We start from the raw sequence: 17,042 nt of genomic DNA, 5'->3' as shown, positions 1-17,042 counted from the left end.
AAATGAACAGCACTCTTGCAGTCCCCTGGATTGTGAGAATACGCAGAGAGTATAATTCCAAATTTATAATAGAATCTATTGTCCGGTATAAACCACGATCAGGTACAACATACGAGCAGCTCTCTTTCTTTCTCTATTTATGCTCTAAATGCCAATAAACATGATTCTGGAGGCCAATCCTACGCGAAGAAAAGAAACTTGTGAGATGAGACTAAGATAAGGCGAGGGGCAATTTGCCGATCACTGTTGTCATTGCTTTTATCTTCCCTCTTTCCAATGCATGCCTGGCAGAGTGATGGTAGATGCCCTAATCCAAGGTAAGATCTGGTAGAACTCTGTCTTGTAAGGTTAGGACTATATCTTCTTAAAAAAAGGGGAAAGGATAAAAATGCATGTATAAACCATCCTGTTCTGGACCACCCAGTTTGTCACGATTGCAGATAAGCGCTGACTTGGCTACTGCATTGAAATAAATCGAATACCTTTGACAGACTTAGTAAAACCTCACCCTTAAGCTTATTATGTCTGCTACCAAGTCATCAGGGACCAAAACTTATGTTTTCTTGTAATGGCCAGTGAAGTATGTAGTCCGTCAATTTAAGCTGCCCCTTTAACATACTTGGGCATTCTGAAGTTTGCAGGACTGATATTTCTAGCTCCTAGGGTACTGATAGACAAGGCCTTCTGCTACACTCCTTGCCCTTGCATGCCCGAAAAGCTTGCTCACAATAGCCAATGCAAACTGTGTTGCTGTAGCAAGTCCCTGGCTTGTGATGAGTTTACCATCAATAACTACTCGAGCATCATTCACCCCATCTTTGAGATTGTTTATGACGGCAGGATGTGCAGTGGCTTTCTTGTCCTGCTTAAGGAAGGAAGTTTAAATTAAACTTCTTCTCCCAAAATTAAGACATTTGAATGGCTAACAGCATACCTTTATTAACCCCTGTCTCTGCAAGACTGCAGGTGAAGAGCAGATTGCACCAAATATTCTTCCGGCTGATTCTTGTTCCTTAAGCAACTTCTTCAGAACTTTTGACTTGTGCAGTCGTTCAGCCCCAGCAGTTCCTCCCTAAAGAATTAGAACCAACTAATTATAAAAGCAAATGATAGGACCTACAAAAATAATTCTCATTTACGAGTTGCTAATAGGTACATTTTCATCAGTATAGGGGCTTTTTCTTTGTGTGCCTAAAACTTTCGGAAAACTGGTGGAAATGCTGATTAAATTAAATGAGAAGATTTAGCCTCACCGGGAGGATAATCAAGTCATATATGGAGTCAGCAGTAGCATCAATCAACTTGTCAGCAACAATTTTAGTTCCACTTGATGCCAAGACCTGTGCTGACTTTTCCACTGAAGCCACCACAACATTCACCTTTGCTCGTCTTAGAATGTCTATCAACGTAACAACTTCAATTTCTTCAGACCCGTTAGCTACTGGAATGAGCACCTACAACATTGTGAACGCAGAGAATTTCGACATGTTTCAGGAAAGAAATTCTTATTAAACAGAAAAGTGAAAAACCTGCTAGATATAAAAATCAAGAAAAGGCAAAGCCTTTATTGTTTCTTTATGCAACAGCATTATTAATCCTAGGAACACAAGTGAAACTTTCTCAACTAGTCAGACAGGCATCTGCCTGTAACTGTTCCTAAATAATGGAGTTACTTTTATATATATATCTCAAGCACAAATTCCATGTGAAAGAGTATATTTCCTACGGTTGAGAACATTTTCAACAAACCCTTTTGCAAAGTCAAAAGAAAAAAAAAATTGTGAGGAAGAGAAGTAAGCTGTGAAGAATAGTGTAACTCAAATGGCATTTTAAATCTTTAACCTTAATAGTGAGATAGCTCAGTTAACTATTCAAGCATAAAGCTCCACTCAAATTCAAGGCAGATAAGATGAATGGATAAGCACCGAATAAGGAAAATGCTCATTCATAGATAAGACCCTTAAACAGTGCCCTTCGCATTATTCCACAAGATAAAGAACTCATAGGAAGGTGATTACATTGTTATTGAATTTAACTCAGTAATTGCAGTTCAAAATCGAGCTATACAAAGCAAAGCTTACTTGCGGGGTGTGATCTAGAGACCATCCAACTTCATTAAATTCTTGTCTCTTTGGGTCATCGTCTGCGGGATTCATTAACTGCACAAATGTACGGAAGTTCTATGAGCACAGTCTAAGGATAACAAGCAAACTAATCAGATAAACAATGCAAGTCAGATACAAACAAATCAAAAGGAAAATAAAAATGAAGTGTTTACGAAAGGTGTTTCATAATTGCAAGATGTCACAAGGAGCAACTCTCTCTTAACACCCTTTTCACATTTGATCCTGGAAACAGAAATAAACTCCTTTTTCCACCTCTCATGTCAATGCTGGAAGCAATGGGGAAGCCATACATAAGTTGCATATCTTAGTTAAACATGTCCTCAGAACCTAACTAGCAATATTCATCATCGAATATATCTTTTCAGTATTTCAACCCAATATGAACTAGATAGAATGAAATATATTACTAAATAACAACCCATGAATGATCCACTTTTACCAATCAGATCAACGTTGAGTTAAAAAGCCAAATTTGTGAGGAGAGGAAGTGTAGAACTAGAAGTTAAGTAGAGACTTTAAGAATATCAGTAATGTCATCCACTCACCAATAGTTCTCCAATTTCTTTGGCAACAGACTCACCAAACAGCTGATCCACTAAACATACGGCAAACTCAAATGAAGTACCAGGACCACGGCTTGTTGTTAGCTCCCCAGAGACTTGAGTGCTAGTTTTCACCGCCCGGAAGGATGGAATTTTGTCCATAAATGCAGGATGACAAGTGGACTTGAAGGAAACTGCATATCAATTAGACGAACTAGGAACATAGAAACTGTTCAGAAAGCGAACTTAATAAACATAATCAATAGTGCACCTGTTTCCTCTTGAGAAGACCCCAAGGCAAAAGAGTGACTGCTGGAGCAGCGCATATGGCACCATAAAGTCGCTTCTCCTCAGCTTGCCTGCTTGTGATCTTCTTAAGAACTTCACAATCTCTTAAACGAGCAGAACCTGGCATTCCTCCCTAGATTAAGTCTATACATCAGTTACTAAAGTTACACCTATGACATTGATAAGGAAGCAGAAAGAATACCTATAAGCCAACTATCAAAGCCAGAAGTTAAATTAGAAACATGAAAATACTATGAGTAAAATGTTAGAGCAATAAAAATCTCTACAAGGACGAAAGTGTAGCAACAAAACAGTGTGAAGCCTATTAATCATTGAATCAAAGGACAACCTTGTATCCCTGTTCCGGCACTTCTTTCACAGTTGAACCGAATTTCAATCTCACAAGACAATTGTAACAATATAAGACTTAACTAACTCAAATTTCAATTCAACAGTATGATGTTTACTCCAGCAAAAAGATGTTTGTGAGACATTTGTACTTCAAAGCATCTGTGTTTCCCATAAATCTTCACAACTTGTAACAAATATTTATTACGGATATTTCATTAAAAGTAATCAATGAAAGCAGCAATACTAAGGAAAACCCATACTAACCGGCAATGCAACAAGATCATATATTTGAGTGGAACAAGCAGAGATGAACGTATCAGCAACTAGCCTAGTGCCTCCAGAAGCTTCAACCTCCAATTGCTGCTCTACTGACGCAACTGTTACCTCTGCACCAGCCCGGCGCAGAACATCAGCCAATATTACAGCTTCCATTTCTTCAGTGCCAAATCCAATTGGCACAAGAACCTATATGCACCTCAAAAATGAAAAGAATGAGACATGAAAACAAATGAATAAACAAAAATTGAGAGCAAGAAAAGAATGAGACACCTTTTTGGGAGGGGTGGAAGTGGAAGTAGATGTGCGCGTAGTTATGGGATCCACGGTAAGTGTTGTGCACAGTGTTTTAGCTGATTTTGAGGATGGTGACTTTCGCTGTGGAGAGGCTGCGAATTTGACAGATGAAAGTCTTTGGGAAATAGGAGTGAAGATGAGAATTGGAGACTTGGGAGTAGAAACCGAGAACAGGGGCGATATGGACTTCATTGTTACTGTAAAGATTGTGTGTTGGTTGCCGGAGATTGAGTTCCAGCCGCCGGCCGGAATGTGAACAACGACAGAAGTACGAGACTTTGGGTGTGCTTACAAGGGAAACTGTGAATTAAAAGCGGATAATGTCACGAATTACTAAAAACTACTAGTAGATGTATCCGCGCTTCGCACGGTAATGAAAAAACGTAAATAATATTTTACGAATATTTTAGTCCTTAAATGTTAGTAATGGATTATATTTTAAGTTGTAATCTATTTTATTATTAAGAATTAACATCACTTAAGTCATTTTAGTTTTCTAAGATAAAAAAGTAATATTAATCTCTTTATGTGAATGTGTAACAAATTTAAAAGCATGGCTTTTCCACTATACATTTATTATAAGTATCTAACTTTTTTCTTTTTAAGTATCCAAAAAATTTTACTTGACTAAATATTTAATACTTCCATAAATTCTCGTTATTTAAAATATAAAAAGAAGGGATCCTACATAAATAATACCTCAATTTAGCAAAATATTTTAAGTATATTAAACTTTGTGCGAGACATATTCCTATACTTGTAAAAAGTAGAAATCTCTTGTGCACCTGATGATGCTATGTAGGATGTGTATTTATTTTCTATAGAGAAAAGTTAAAAATTATCTTTTACGGTATATCTTTCATTAAAATATCTTTTTCTTACTCGTTTATATTAAACTTTAACCTGATGTTCTTATTTTTTTCTTTTCTTCTCTTTCTATCTTTTCTTTTTTCCCTACCATATCTCTTTTATAATTTTTTCATGTATATTTTCCTTCCCTTTTTTTTTTGTTTTTTCCCCTCTTGCAACACAACTGCCATGTCAGTTTTTTATATATATATATATATATATATATATATATATATATATATATATATATATATATTACTTAGATACCGATATATTATAGATTATGAAAGTTTTACACTTGATATAACACAACGCAATTAAAAAAGAGTTTTAAATATTTGAAAGGAACAATCAACCTTGAGAGAATAAGGTTTAGTGATTTAGATGATCTAACCACTTCTAGGTCCCCAAAAAAATGAACCAAAGAATAAGAGAACATCAATTGAAAACGACAGTGAGCAGCAAAAAATAATATATGAACTAACCATTGAAACAAAAATACATCCACCAAATCAGAGAAATAAAAGAGAACAAAACCTTTTGAAACAATTATTATCAAGCAAAAAGAATAGATCAATGACTAACAAAAAAAAATGGTAAGTAGAATTACATTCAAAGTAACAATGTTCTAGGACAAACAAATTATAAAAAGATAAGCATCACAAAAAGGAAAAAAGATTTCAACGGGATTTTATCTCCACCTTATTGAATCGGTGGTATTAATAACAACAGATTTTATGAATGGAAAGGAAAATTTTATTTGATGAAGGGCATATGAGAGAAGGAGCGGAAAGAGAGAGCGAGGCTATTTATGAAGATCAAAAGACATGACTCTTGAAAGTGAAAGAGAGGGAGGCTAAATAAGAAGATTAAAAGACATGATTCTTGATAAGCAAATATATGGAAAAAATGAGAAAAGGTAAAACAATAAGAAAATATATAGATACGATTCCTAATAAACAGTACTGAATAGAAAAAACGATTCAAAATAATAATGGAAACATATAATAGTTACCAGTAATTTCAAAATCCTTCATCTACATCAATAAAAGGTTAACAACCATTATGCATATGATTACTGTCATTATGTACATCATAAAAAAAATCACATACATTAATTTCTTCGAGTATTCTCCAAAAGTAACATGAAATTTAAAAAGCTGAAGGATTTAAAGAGACATGTATCAAAATCATATCGAAGTAGCACTCCACTATAGAGAAGTTCAAGGCACGCAGTTGATGGCTGATGACATCACAAAGAAAGTATTTTGTTGAGAATGAAGAAAGTATTACATACAAAAGAAACAACACAGAATTAGATAGAAACGATTGAAATAAGAATACAAAAAATTAACACACCTCATGAGTAATTCCAAGCAGTTAAATCACATACACTAATTTCTTCGAGTATTCTCCAAAAATAGTGAAATTAGAAAAGCTGAAAGCTTTAAAGAGATATGTACCAAAATCATATTGAAGTAGCACTGCATTGTAGAGAAGTTCAAGGCACACAGTTGATGCTCGGTGACATCATGAAAAAAGTATTTTGCTGAGAATGAAGAAAGTATTACATATAAAAAAAATCAAAGAGTTAGATAGAAACAATTGAAATAAGAATATAAAAAATTAACACACCTCATGAGTAATTACAAGCAATTGCGAAAGATTTTGTTGGATTTGAAGTAGAGTGCAAAATTGGAAGGCCTTTCGGGATTTTCCTTTTATTAATAGCAAGTGAATTTAAGGACTTTTAATATATAGAAAGGAATGAATTGCTTCCGATGGCTAATGGTGACGTTTAGTATTCTTTGAACGTTTTGTTATTAAAGGACTTGGTGTAAGTAAAGGTACGTAACCATTATTTCCTTAATCTTAATTAATTAGTGGGGAGGTGCCTTTTCAATTAATTAATGAGATCAAAATTAAAATAGGAGAAAAGTTCAAAAAAAAAGGAGAAAAAAGATAAATATGATTCCTAGCTCTTGAGACATGCCACATCACTCTTTCATGTTCCTCTTATATATATATATAGATCAATTGCTTGGATATTTTCAGGTCCCTTTTGTCTTTTCTACACTCACTTTCCCCCCTCATACTTGTCCTAATATCTTTTTTCACCTTTAATTAGGGGTGGGCATTATGAAAATGGATTTTCGATTTTTGGATTGAAAAAATGACAATACTAATTCAATCCAAATAAGTTTGGATTGGACCGTATTTTATAAGTTCAGTTTCGAAATAATCAGTTTAGATATTTTGAATTTTCGATTTTGAGCTTATAAGTTGAGATGTTTCTTTGTTTTACAGAAATAAATATCCAAATGAAGTACTCATGTTAAGTTACCTGAAAAGTTCCTCATTATCACGCGCAATCATCCAAATGAAGTATTTAAGTAATAAAATTGTTATCCAAAAATACAATAGAGACATTAATACGACCTATAAGAAGTAGAAATAATAAAACCATGTCCAAATGGAAAGTATTCTCACAGTAACTTAGTAATCAATATTGAATATATGAGATAATATCTAATGTGTAGGGTATTGAACTTATTACTATTGACATATGCATATTAAATAAAGTATAAGAATTTCGGATTTTCAGATATCCAAAATTCGAAATACCAAATTCAATATCCAATCCGGAATCCAAAAATTTTAAAAATTAAATCCAAAATCCAATCTGTAATCTGAAAATACAAAAAATTTGGATTCCGGTTTGGATTTGAGGTTTGCCCAAACTATGCTCACCCCTAGCTTTAGGGGTTGAATGCTGTTGTTTTTAAATATTTATATTCTTATTTAAGTCGTGCACGTTTCTATTTATCTGCTGAGGCGCGTCCAGGGAGGATTGGATATGCATTACACAACAGGACCCCAAAAGCTCCTCCCACTAATAAAAAGCTTCAAATCCACACCCAAAAAAAGAAGAAGAAGACGATCAAGTACAAAGAATGTTGCGAATTTGGACGAGAAGATTAGCTTCAGAATGCTCAATTCCCTACCGGATATACCCGGGTAGTTTCATTTCGACTCGAAATAGCTCCATCGGAATCCTACCCGACACTCTCGACCGTAGCTCCGAGTCGTATTCTCGCAACTCTAAAGTCATGGATGAGCTTGTTTCCCAGCTTCATTCTCACATTCAAAAGGTCATTTTTTCTGTTTTAAAATTTTCTTCAACTTTTTTATTTACTGCGATTGTTTTAAGTGTGTATGTAGAAGTACAATTGAGAATTGTTTTGTGTTGTTAGGTTATGGAAGGAGGAGGGGCAGAAGCAGTGAAGAGGCATAGAAGTAGGAATAAGCTTCTTCCCAGAGAGAGGATTGAACGGCTTATTGACCCTGGCTCTTCTTTCCTTGAGCTTTCTCAGGTTAATTTTATTCATTTATTACTCTTTCAACCAATTATTTAGATTGCTAGAAGCACTATTTTAGCCATCTTTGTGGGTGAAATCAGTTAAATTTTTGTTATTAATCTTGTTATTAGTTATATTGTTACAAGCATGTAAACGAGACTATAGATTGTATCGGGGAATTTTGCACTTATAGTCCCTCAAATATCAAAATAAATTTATTTTGGTCCTTTTGATATCTAGCTAAGCACATTTACTCTAGAATTAATTGAAATGTGTATTTTTGGTCCCTCTGCTTGTGATCTTCACAAGCTTAATGAATTATATGTCATTACATTATTTAGTTACCCATGAGTTATATTGATCTTGTACTATTATATTGATTTTGTATTATTACTCCATATTTGAAGGTAATATAGTTCTAAAATTAGTCTAAATGTAACATATTTCCTATATAAAGGACCAAAAACGCATATTTTAACTAATTGAAGGTTAAATGTGCTTTGTCATTTATCACAAATTAAAATTAGAATTTACCATTAACTCAGGGACCAAAAGTGCTATTACCCCGTTTTAGATTAATGGCATTTAACATGGTTTTTTAGATCATTTCAAGCAGAAGAAGAATTATAAAGAAAAGTCATTCTTATATTAAAAAAACTATAAAGAAAGTCCATAAACTCAAGAAACTGGAGGCAGCCCTACCTTTGTGTCCTACATTGGCCAATCAAGGGGACACATTTCGCATGTATCCTGTATCTTTTAAGTGAAATATGAATGCATCCTCTAACTTCTCTTATATTGTCAAAACCTCCCAACCTAGAATATTTACATCTTTTTGTTTATGTTTTTATTCATATAACTTCTTTGATAGCTACAGCTTCCCACAACAACAACAACAACAACAAAAAATCCAGTGAAATCCCACAAGTGGGATCTGGGGAGGGTAGTATGTAAAGGCTGTTTATGGTAGACCCCCGGCTCAGGAACATAAAAGAGAGCAATAAACAAACAATAGCAACAAGCTACAACTTCCCAACTTTGATTTAAATGACTAGATAAAGTGAAATCCGCTTTTCTTCCCTATACTAATATTAGGACACCAACATTTACTACCACTCTTCCACAATCATTTCCTTTGTATATTTGTTTTCTTACTTTTCAATTAGCAAAAATAAAAGGAAAGAGGAAAAATGAAAAATGACGCGTATGCAGCTAAACCTTCACTTCGGGACTAGTCTACATATGCCATACAACCACTAGACTTGAAAAAGATTGAATTCACTTATTTGTCTATACTTGATAGAAATAATCTTCCTAGACTTCATCTTTGTTTGATTCTTTTGTTTATCTTTTAATAATATATCTGCCTGTGAAAAACTTTAATAAGTAAATGGCATTCGTTTGTAGGATTCACAAAAGCACAAAAGACTTGTAAGCTATACAATTTAATACATTGATATTGTCAATGATATGAAGCTACTTACTGTTCATTTGTTTTATTTGCACAATGTGGGGATGAGGCTGACATTAGTAATCTTAAAATTTGAATATAGGGTGATATGACACCCAACAAACTTTTCATATTCATAGTGAAGTAGAAGGCACAGAACTTATACATAACTAAATAGGTTGCCCACTTATAGTGTTGAAGGAGCGTTTCCAGACACTATCCATGTGGAGCTTTCCCTTACCTTCTAGGTGAAAGTTGAATTCGGTGCACTAGTTTTGCAGTTTGTTGGATGCTAGGTTTCTATCATGATATGAGCGTAGAAAATTGTGAAAGGAACTGGATGGAAGTATTACTGCTCGTGCGATTAGCATCATTCAGCTAATATAATTAATCCTGCTTGTTTCATTCTCAAGATATCTTGGGTTGAATATCAGGAATTTCTTAAAATACATACGGCAGATACTCATTGCCTTGAGGAACTAATGTGCCTAAGTTTATTCAAGATATTCTAGAGTACATGGCTACTATCTCCTCTTCTGATAAATTCGGTACTTGAGAATGCGGCCTGCACTTCAAGTATAAAAATACCATTTCCCTTCTCTTTATTGGTCCATCTGGTCAGGCTGAGTATACTTGTTTTTTGTTTTAAATTCCATTAAGAAAAATATCCTGGTATGTGTTATTCTTAATCTCAATCAGTCTGGTAAATTTAGCTTGCGGGTCATGAATTGTACCGAGAATCATTACCTTCTGGTGGGATAGTTGTTGGAATTGGAACAATACACGAGAGACTGTGTATGTTGGTGGCAAATGATCCTACTGTCAAAGGTGGAAGTTACTTTCCGATAACTGTCAAGAAACATCTCAGGGCACAAGAGATTGCTGCTCAATGCAAACTACCATGCATATATCTTGTTGATAGTGGTGGAGCTTTCCTTCCAAAGCAAGCCGACGTTTTTCCTGACAAAGAAAATTTTGGGAGAATATTTTACAATCAAGCTGTGATGTCTTCAGAAGGTATTCCTCAAATTGCACTGGTGCTAGGTTCTTGTACTGCTGGAGGAGCTTACATTCCTGCAATGGCTGATGAGAGCGTAATGGTCAAAGGGAATGGTACCATATTTTTGGCTGGACCTCCTCTTGTAAAGGTTAGCAGTTGACCTTCTTGTTCTCTGTAAAACATTGATATATTTTAGGCCAAATACATAGACAGCCCATTAAACTTGGCCCAATTTTTCATTTTGGCACTTTAACTCAGCCTTGCTCCATTTTGGCCCTCCAACCCCATTTCTTTTGTTCCACTTTAACACAAAAGCTGACTAGATTCCATGTGTGATTTGCCTCACCCTTGTAGGCGCGTGAGAGCCATTTTTTAAGCCAAATTTAATACTCCCAACATAGAGGCAGATCCAGAATTTAAATCCTATGGATTCAATTTTAATATTTTTAACATTGAACCCATTATATTTTTAAAGTTATGAGTTTATATCTATTTTTTTTTTACAATTTTAATGAATTTTTACATACAAATTTTTACTCCGCGTCGAAAGTTATGAGTTCAGTTGAACCCGTAGTTATTACTGATAATATATATAAAAAAATATTTTTTCCACGGTAGGGGGCAGAAAAAACGAAAAAAATAATAATTTGAAATTACAAAAAAAATATTTTTTTTTTTGCAGAGGGTGGGGGTGGCAGCTGGGTATTCGTTCGCGCTGCATTTTTACCTGGGATAAAAGTTTGTGTCAAAGTGGAACAAAAGAACCCATTATATTTTTAAATGTTATGGGTTTATATCTATTGTTTTTACAATTTTAATGAATTTTTACATACAAATTTTTACTCCGCGTTGAAAGATATGAGTTCAGTTGAACCCGTAGTTATTACTGAAAATATAAAAAAAAAAAAAAATTCCCCCCGGGATGTGGGCAGAAAAAGCGAAAAAGATAATAATTTGAAATTACAAAAAAAGGAAAAAAAAACTTTTTTTGCGCGGGGGTGGGGTGGGGGGGTAGCAGCTGGGTATTTGCACGCGCTGTATTTTTACCTGGGAGAAAAAATTTTGTGTCAAAGTGGAACAAAAGAAATGGGGTTGGAGGGCCAAAATGGAACAAGGCTGAGTTAAAGTGTCAAAATGAAAAATTGGGCCAAGTTTAATGGTCTGTATATGTATTTGGCCTATATTTTATCATAAGTAAGAATAATAAAGCATTAGAGAACTGCCAATCTGATAGAAAACTTTTATCAGGCAGCAACTGGTGAGGAAGTTTCTGCAGAAGACCTTGGAGGTGCAACTGTCCATTGTAAGACATCAGGCGTTTCTGACTACTTTGCCCATGGTAAAAATCCTCGACTCTTCAGCTTTCAGATTGTATTTCCATTTTCCTGGATTCATACTTTTGATTTATGCTTGTGGCGTCTACTGCCAATCTTGATGTTTACTGGCACAGTGATGGCATCTAATATCCTATGTTTTAGATGAACTGCATGCGCTTGCTATAGGAAGGAATATTGTTAAGAACTTGCACATGGCTGGTGGTCCAGAAGTATCTGGACAAACTAGAGCTGATTATAAAGAACCTTTGTATGATGTGAAAGAACTTCGCACCATTGCACCAACAGACCTCAAACAGCTCTTTGATGTTCGATCAGTTATTGCTCGCATTGTTGACGGAAGTGAATTTGATGAATTCAAGAAACTGTATGGCACTGTGAGGCCCTTTTATTCCTTAACAAGTCACAGCTGTCTCTCATTTGTTTTCTATTATTCATTCCTTTGTTTTCTGAGTGTACTTGTTGATACGTGCAGACACTTGTGACTGGCTTTGGAAGAATTTGTGGACAGCCAGTAGGGATCCTTGGAAACAATGGGATACTGTTTAATGAATCTGCTCAGAAAGGGGCACACTTTATTGAATTATGTGCTCAACGTAACATCCCTCTGATCTTTCTTCAGAATATTACTGGATTTATGGTAAGCATTATAGTGTTCTCCTCCTGTGATATAAATGTTTGATACAAATTTGCTTTAATCAATTGCTATTAACTATAATGAGGAAAAACAAATAAACTTAATTCAACCAGCTCAAGTTCCTCATGACAGTTTGAAGTAGCTGTTTAGTCATATGGAATAACTACTTATTGATATCCCATAGATGGATTTATGGTACATCTCGAAACACTTTATGATGAATTGTTAAGCGAACCTTGCAAGGCTTTAGCAATCTTTTAGAAGGATTCGTCAAAATATTTGTGCTTTTTACACGACCTTTCAGTTTTTATAGCCTATGTACCTCTAAGCCATGTTTCACATGTGATTCGAAAGCCATTACTTCCTACAAAAGAACAAAAAGGAACAGAAGCAGAAAAAGGATAATTAATCCAAAATAGAGTTAGACTGACTTATACAATTCTATCAGCATCTTAAAATAGGGAGGAATATGTGGTTTTTGTGGTTTCAGGGGTATTTCTGGTTGGCATCCCACATTGGGTTTTGATATGTGAAATCTGAATGTGCTTCTTAGCCATGTTTTACTTGGAGATTTTCATTTGGATACAGAGTATGTCATGAAAATAAGGTTATGATGTTCATTAATTTGGTAGGTTGGGTCCAAATCTGAGGCAAGTGGTATTGCCAAAGCTGGAGCTAAAATGGTGATGGCAGTCTCGTGTGCGAAGGTAAGCTTTAACTTAGAAAATGTCAGAAAATTCGAATTTCTTTTGGCCTTGGAACTCAAGCTGGTAAAGCATCATCAGAACTTCATTTTCTGGCACTCCAAATCTTCATAGAAATTTCCCACACTCTATGATTCAATTTATCAGTAGTTTACTTTGATCATTTAAGCTTTCCTTTTCTTTCAAACTAATGATTTCAGTTTCATTTGTGAGGAATATACTGAAGAAACTAATGTCTCTTGCAAATATGTGGAGTAAGGTTCCCAAGATCACGGTAGTTATCGGTGGAAGCTTTGGAGCTGGCAACTATGCAATGTGTGGACGGGCATATAGTCCCAATTTCATGTTCTTCTGGCCAAATGCTCGAATATCTGTAATGGGAGGTCCACAGGTATATGCTCTTCAGTGACACATTACTTCCAACAAACTCAATATCTATATGCAGGATGACAATGTTTTATTTTCACTAGCACAGTTCATCTTTACCCAAATGATTTTCGCTAGATGCATTTCATTGTTACGCTCTTTTTGTTGCTCGAATGCATGGAATAAAAAAATTATGCTTACCTGCAAAAGCATTTCCCGTTCTAAATTCTGAATATGTTGCAATGCCTAGTAGTTTTTGTTACTTGTCGAGGAATCTTGTAATTCTCATTTTTAATCATGGATTAATAAGGCTGCTGGAGTCCTTGCTCAAGTAGAAAAGGCCACCAAGAAAAAGAAGGGAATTCAGGTAAAGACATTGATGCTTATAGTTCTAGATATCATTTTGATTGTGTCCAGTAATTGACATGAATGTGTTGCAGTGGGCAAAGGAAGAGGAAGAAAAGTTCAAGGCTGAAGTTGTAGAGGCGTATGACAGAGAGGGCAGCCCATATTATGCCACAGCAAGGCTTTGGGATGATGGCATAATCGATCCAGCAGACACGAGAAAAATATTGAGCCTGTGCATCTCTGCTTCCTTGAATCGTGGACCAGAAGCTACTAAATTTGGTGTCTTCAGAATGTGACATGCAAGCTCTAGCTGAAGAATGAAGTAGCTGTCCGAGACTTATTGCTTTGTCTCCAACAGCAGAAACACTATCTGCATAATCCGCTAGGTTCCAAGAAGTTCTAAGTCGTGAAAGCAGACTGATTTAGTTCCATGCCAACGCAAGGATGAGAAACTCCATGATTTACAGAAAAAAAAGTTATATATAGGTAGCACTTTAGGTTGAGCGTGCAGTCATAGTCTGATGAAGCTATGTTTCTTTGTTAAGTATTATTCTTGGTTCTAGGAGCTAATAACTGTGGGTCTGTGGCTGCTGCTAATGTTATTGACTGCATAAAGGGTTTTTTTTTTTTTTTTGTTGATAAACAGGGATCTACTTTATATTAGTCACATAATAATAGAGTTCAGACAGCCATACTCGCCCGGTAGGGCATTTTCTACTTGGCTATTAAAGACCATGTCACATAGGACATTTTTGTTTCCAAAATAGGCTAGTTTATAGCAAACATCTTCGCTAAGTTTTTTAGTAACATAGGGTATTTCTTCCGAATCCGAATTTAAAACTTCACAAGCAAAAGAGGGCGGGTAATATAGGATAGTAAGATCCCTGCATGTGTTCTGTTACGCAACGCCTTCCTGATGTTCTTTGGAAGGGCAACGTAAGGCTAAGCAACCGATGTCAGTGCGGTTGTTGTCTGCCAATGAGGTCCCCTCCGCACGCTAGACTAGATTGTCAGTGTCGTGCGGGAAAACCAATGTCATGAGCAATTGCGGAAGCTGAGAGAGAATTGAGTTTTGGATGATGATGATGATTTTATTGACGAATGAAAATGTTGATTACAAAGATGCGGTGTCGAGGGGAGAGACACCAGAAAATGCTTGCTTGAAAATGTTTGATTGTTTGGTCCCCCTTTATAATGCTTAAAAAAAATAAACCAACATTACATGACTAGTCCTAATAAAGCTGTAGAAGCACACTGAAATGGAAATGATGTAAACTAGCCTATGATTACAATGAAAAGGACTTAGATTATTACAAGGTAGAACTAAGTCCGATGGCAGCAACTTTGTCTTGCGGGTCAGGGTCTGCGCGCGCGTTGCTGTGGGCGCGCGCGACACTTGATGTGTTGGCCTGAGGCTGGGCGCTGGTGCTTGGCATCAGGGTCTGTGCGCAAGGCGCTGCTGGAATGGGCCTGCAGCTGGGCGCTGGCGAGGCATCAGGATCTGCGCGCGCGGCATTGTCAGGGCGCGCAACGCTGTTGTCATTGGCCAGCCCTTGGGCGCTGGCGAGAGGCATCGGTGGGGCGACAGAGGCGCATGCGCGCTTGTCACTTGGCGCAGCCAAGACCACGGGGCCGACCATGGCGCTAGGCATTGTGAGGCTTGCTAGGCCGCCATGGGGCGCGACCAAGGGGTCATGGGGCGTGTCTGGAAAGCAGCCCATGACATTCTCCCCCTCCTGAGTTGGCGCCGTCCTCGGAGCCTTATGATGATGATGATGTTTCTGATGGTTGTTGGATGGGAGGTCTGCGCCCCTCTGTTCTGTGAGCTTGCTATTGTAGCGACGCAATGATTCCATGCGGCTGACATGGAAGACTGGATGGATCTTCCACCAGGATGGAGTTTTTACCTGGTATGTGGACTTCCCAATGCGTTTTTCAATGGGCAGGGGCCCGATGTATTTTTGTTGCAGGCGAGGGTCATGGGTCCTTTCTGCAAACAAGTACCGCTTTGGGATGCATAGCATTACTTTGTCCCCTGGTTGATGTTGGGCAAAGCAAAGCTTTTGTTCGGTGAACCTTTTTGCCCGCTCTTGGGCTTTGACGAGATAGCTCCGCACTATCCCCATGTTGCGCTCCCATTCGCTCGAGAAGTTGGCAGCTCGAGGAGATTTCGGCATGGTTGATGCATTCACCGTTTGCGGGAGAAGCTGTTGCTGTCCAGTAACAATTTCAAAAGGGCTCTTGTTTGTATGATGGCTCTTTTGAGAATTGAAACACAGTTGAGCAGCATCCTGGAGCTTCACCCAATGCTTCTGTGATCCGGTTGCAAAGTTCCGGAGATATTCCTCCAGCATGTCATCGAACCGGTCTGTCTGGCCATCCGATGGTGGATGGATGTCTGAGTTGTGACTCAATGTTGACCCAAAGCACCTGAAGAGATGGGTCCAAAAGTTGCTAGTGAAGCGTGAGTCGCACCTACTAACAATGTCTTTGGGCAGGTCCCAATGTTTGACAATGTGCGAGAAGAAGAGTCGAACTGTATCTTCTGCTGATGCATTTTGCGGGGCTGCTATGAAGGTTGCATAGTTTGAAAATTGATCTATGACAACCATGATGGATGCAAGATTACCGACTTGGGGCAATCCCGTGATGAATCTGAGGGAAACACTTTCCCATGGTCTCTGAGGGACATGTAATGGCTGCGAGGGTCCCGTCTGTGATGAGTGATCTGACTTGTCCTTGTGGCATGACTGACAAGTCTTCACACGATGAGGATTGTCACCAGTCTTTTGAGGCCGATGGCATGATGGCTGATTGTTGCTGCGAAGGGTAGCCGGAACCAGGGGTTCATGTCTGTCGACTACCTTCTCCAACTGCATGGCCGAGATGTTTTCAGCGGCCATCTTTATGGGAAAGCATGGTATGGTGCAGGGCTTGGCCCCGTTTTCTCTCATCATCAGGAGCATGTTGGCATACGGTACCGGTATGGTGTTGGTTTGCCTCATGAACTCCAAACCCACTATGATGTCGATGTCATCTATGATTGCGATGCGCAGGTCGATGCTTCCTTTGTATGGGCCAAGTTTCACTAGGACATTTGTAGCTGTTCCACCCA

The 17,042-nt window shown here is 37.2% G+C and overlaps 2 protein-coding genes across 2 annotated transcripts; one reads left to right on the top strand and one right to left on the bottom strand.

The window, feature by feature from the left end:
- Nucleotides 1–47: 47 nt before the first annotated feature.
- LOC104224192 (protein DJ-1 homolog C) lies at nucleotides 48–4,209 on the bottom strand. The gene is made up of 8 exons (XM_009775780.2): nucleotides 3,857–4,209; nucleotides 3,572–3,772; nucleotides 2,940–3,089; nucleotides 2,672–2,851; nucleotides 2,082–2,159; nucleotides 1,254–1,454; nucleotides 935–1,072; nucleotides 48–862 (listed from the first exon to the last, which is right to left on the bottom strand). Exons 1-8 carry the CDS (start codon nucleotides 4,070–4,072, stop codon nucleotides 653–655), a joined length of 1,374 nt encoding a protein of 457 aa, XP_009774082.1. The 5' UTR covers nucleotides 4,073–4,209; the 3' UTR covers nucleotides 48–652.
- A 3,369-nt stretch (nucleotides 4,210–7,578) lies between these two features.
- LOC104224193 (methylcrotonoyl-CoA carboxylase beta chain, mitochondrial) lies at nucleotides 7,579–14,657 on the top strand. The gene is made up of 10 exons (XM_009775782.2): nucleotides 7,579–7,881; nucleotides 7,984–8,103; nucleotides 10,252–10,686; nucleotides 11,787–11,877; nucleotides 12,017–12,249; nucleotides 12,348–12,512; nucleotides 13,142–13,216; nucleotides 13,473–13,604; nucleotides 13,890–13,946; nucleotides 14,020–14,657. Exons 1-10 carry the CDS (start codon nucleotides 7,684–7,686, stop codon nucleotides 14,221–14,223), a joined length of 1,710 nt encoding a protein of 569 aa, XP_009774084.1. The 5' UTR covers nucleotides 7,579–7,683; the 3' UTR covers nucleotides 14,224–14,657.
- Nucleotides 14,658–17,042: the final 2,385 nt, after the last annotated feature.

The sequence above is a fragment of the Nicotiana sylvestris genome, chromosome 1, assembly GCF_000393655.2.
Source record: "Nicotiana sylvestris chromosome 1, ASM39365v2, whole genome shotgun sequence".
Classification (NCBI taxonomy): domain Eukaryota; kingdom Viridiplantae; phylum Streptophyta; class Magnoliopsida; order Solanales; family Solanaceae; genus Nicotiana; species Nicotiana sylvestris.
Note: the sequence above shows the minus strand (reverse complement) of the source record. Positions and strands in the feature narration are given on the sequence as shown.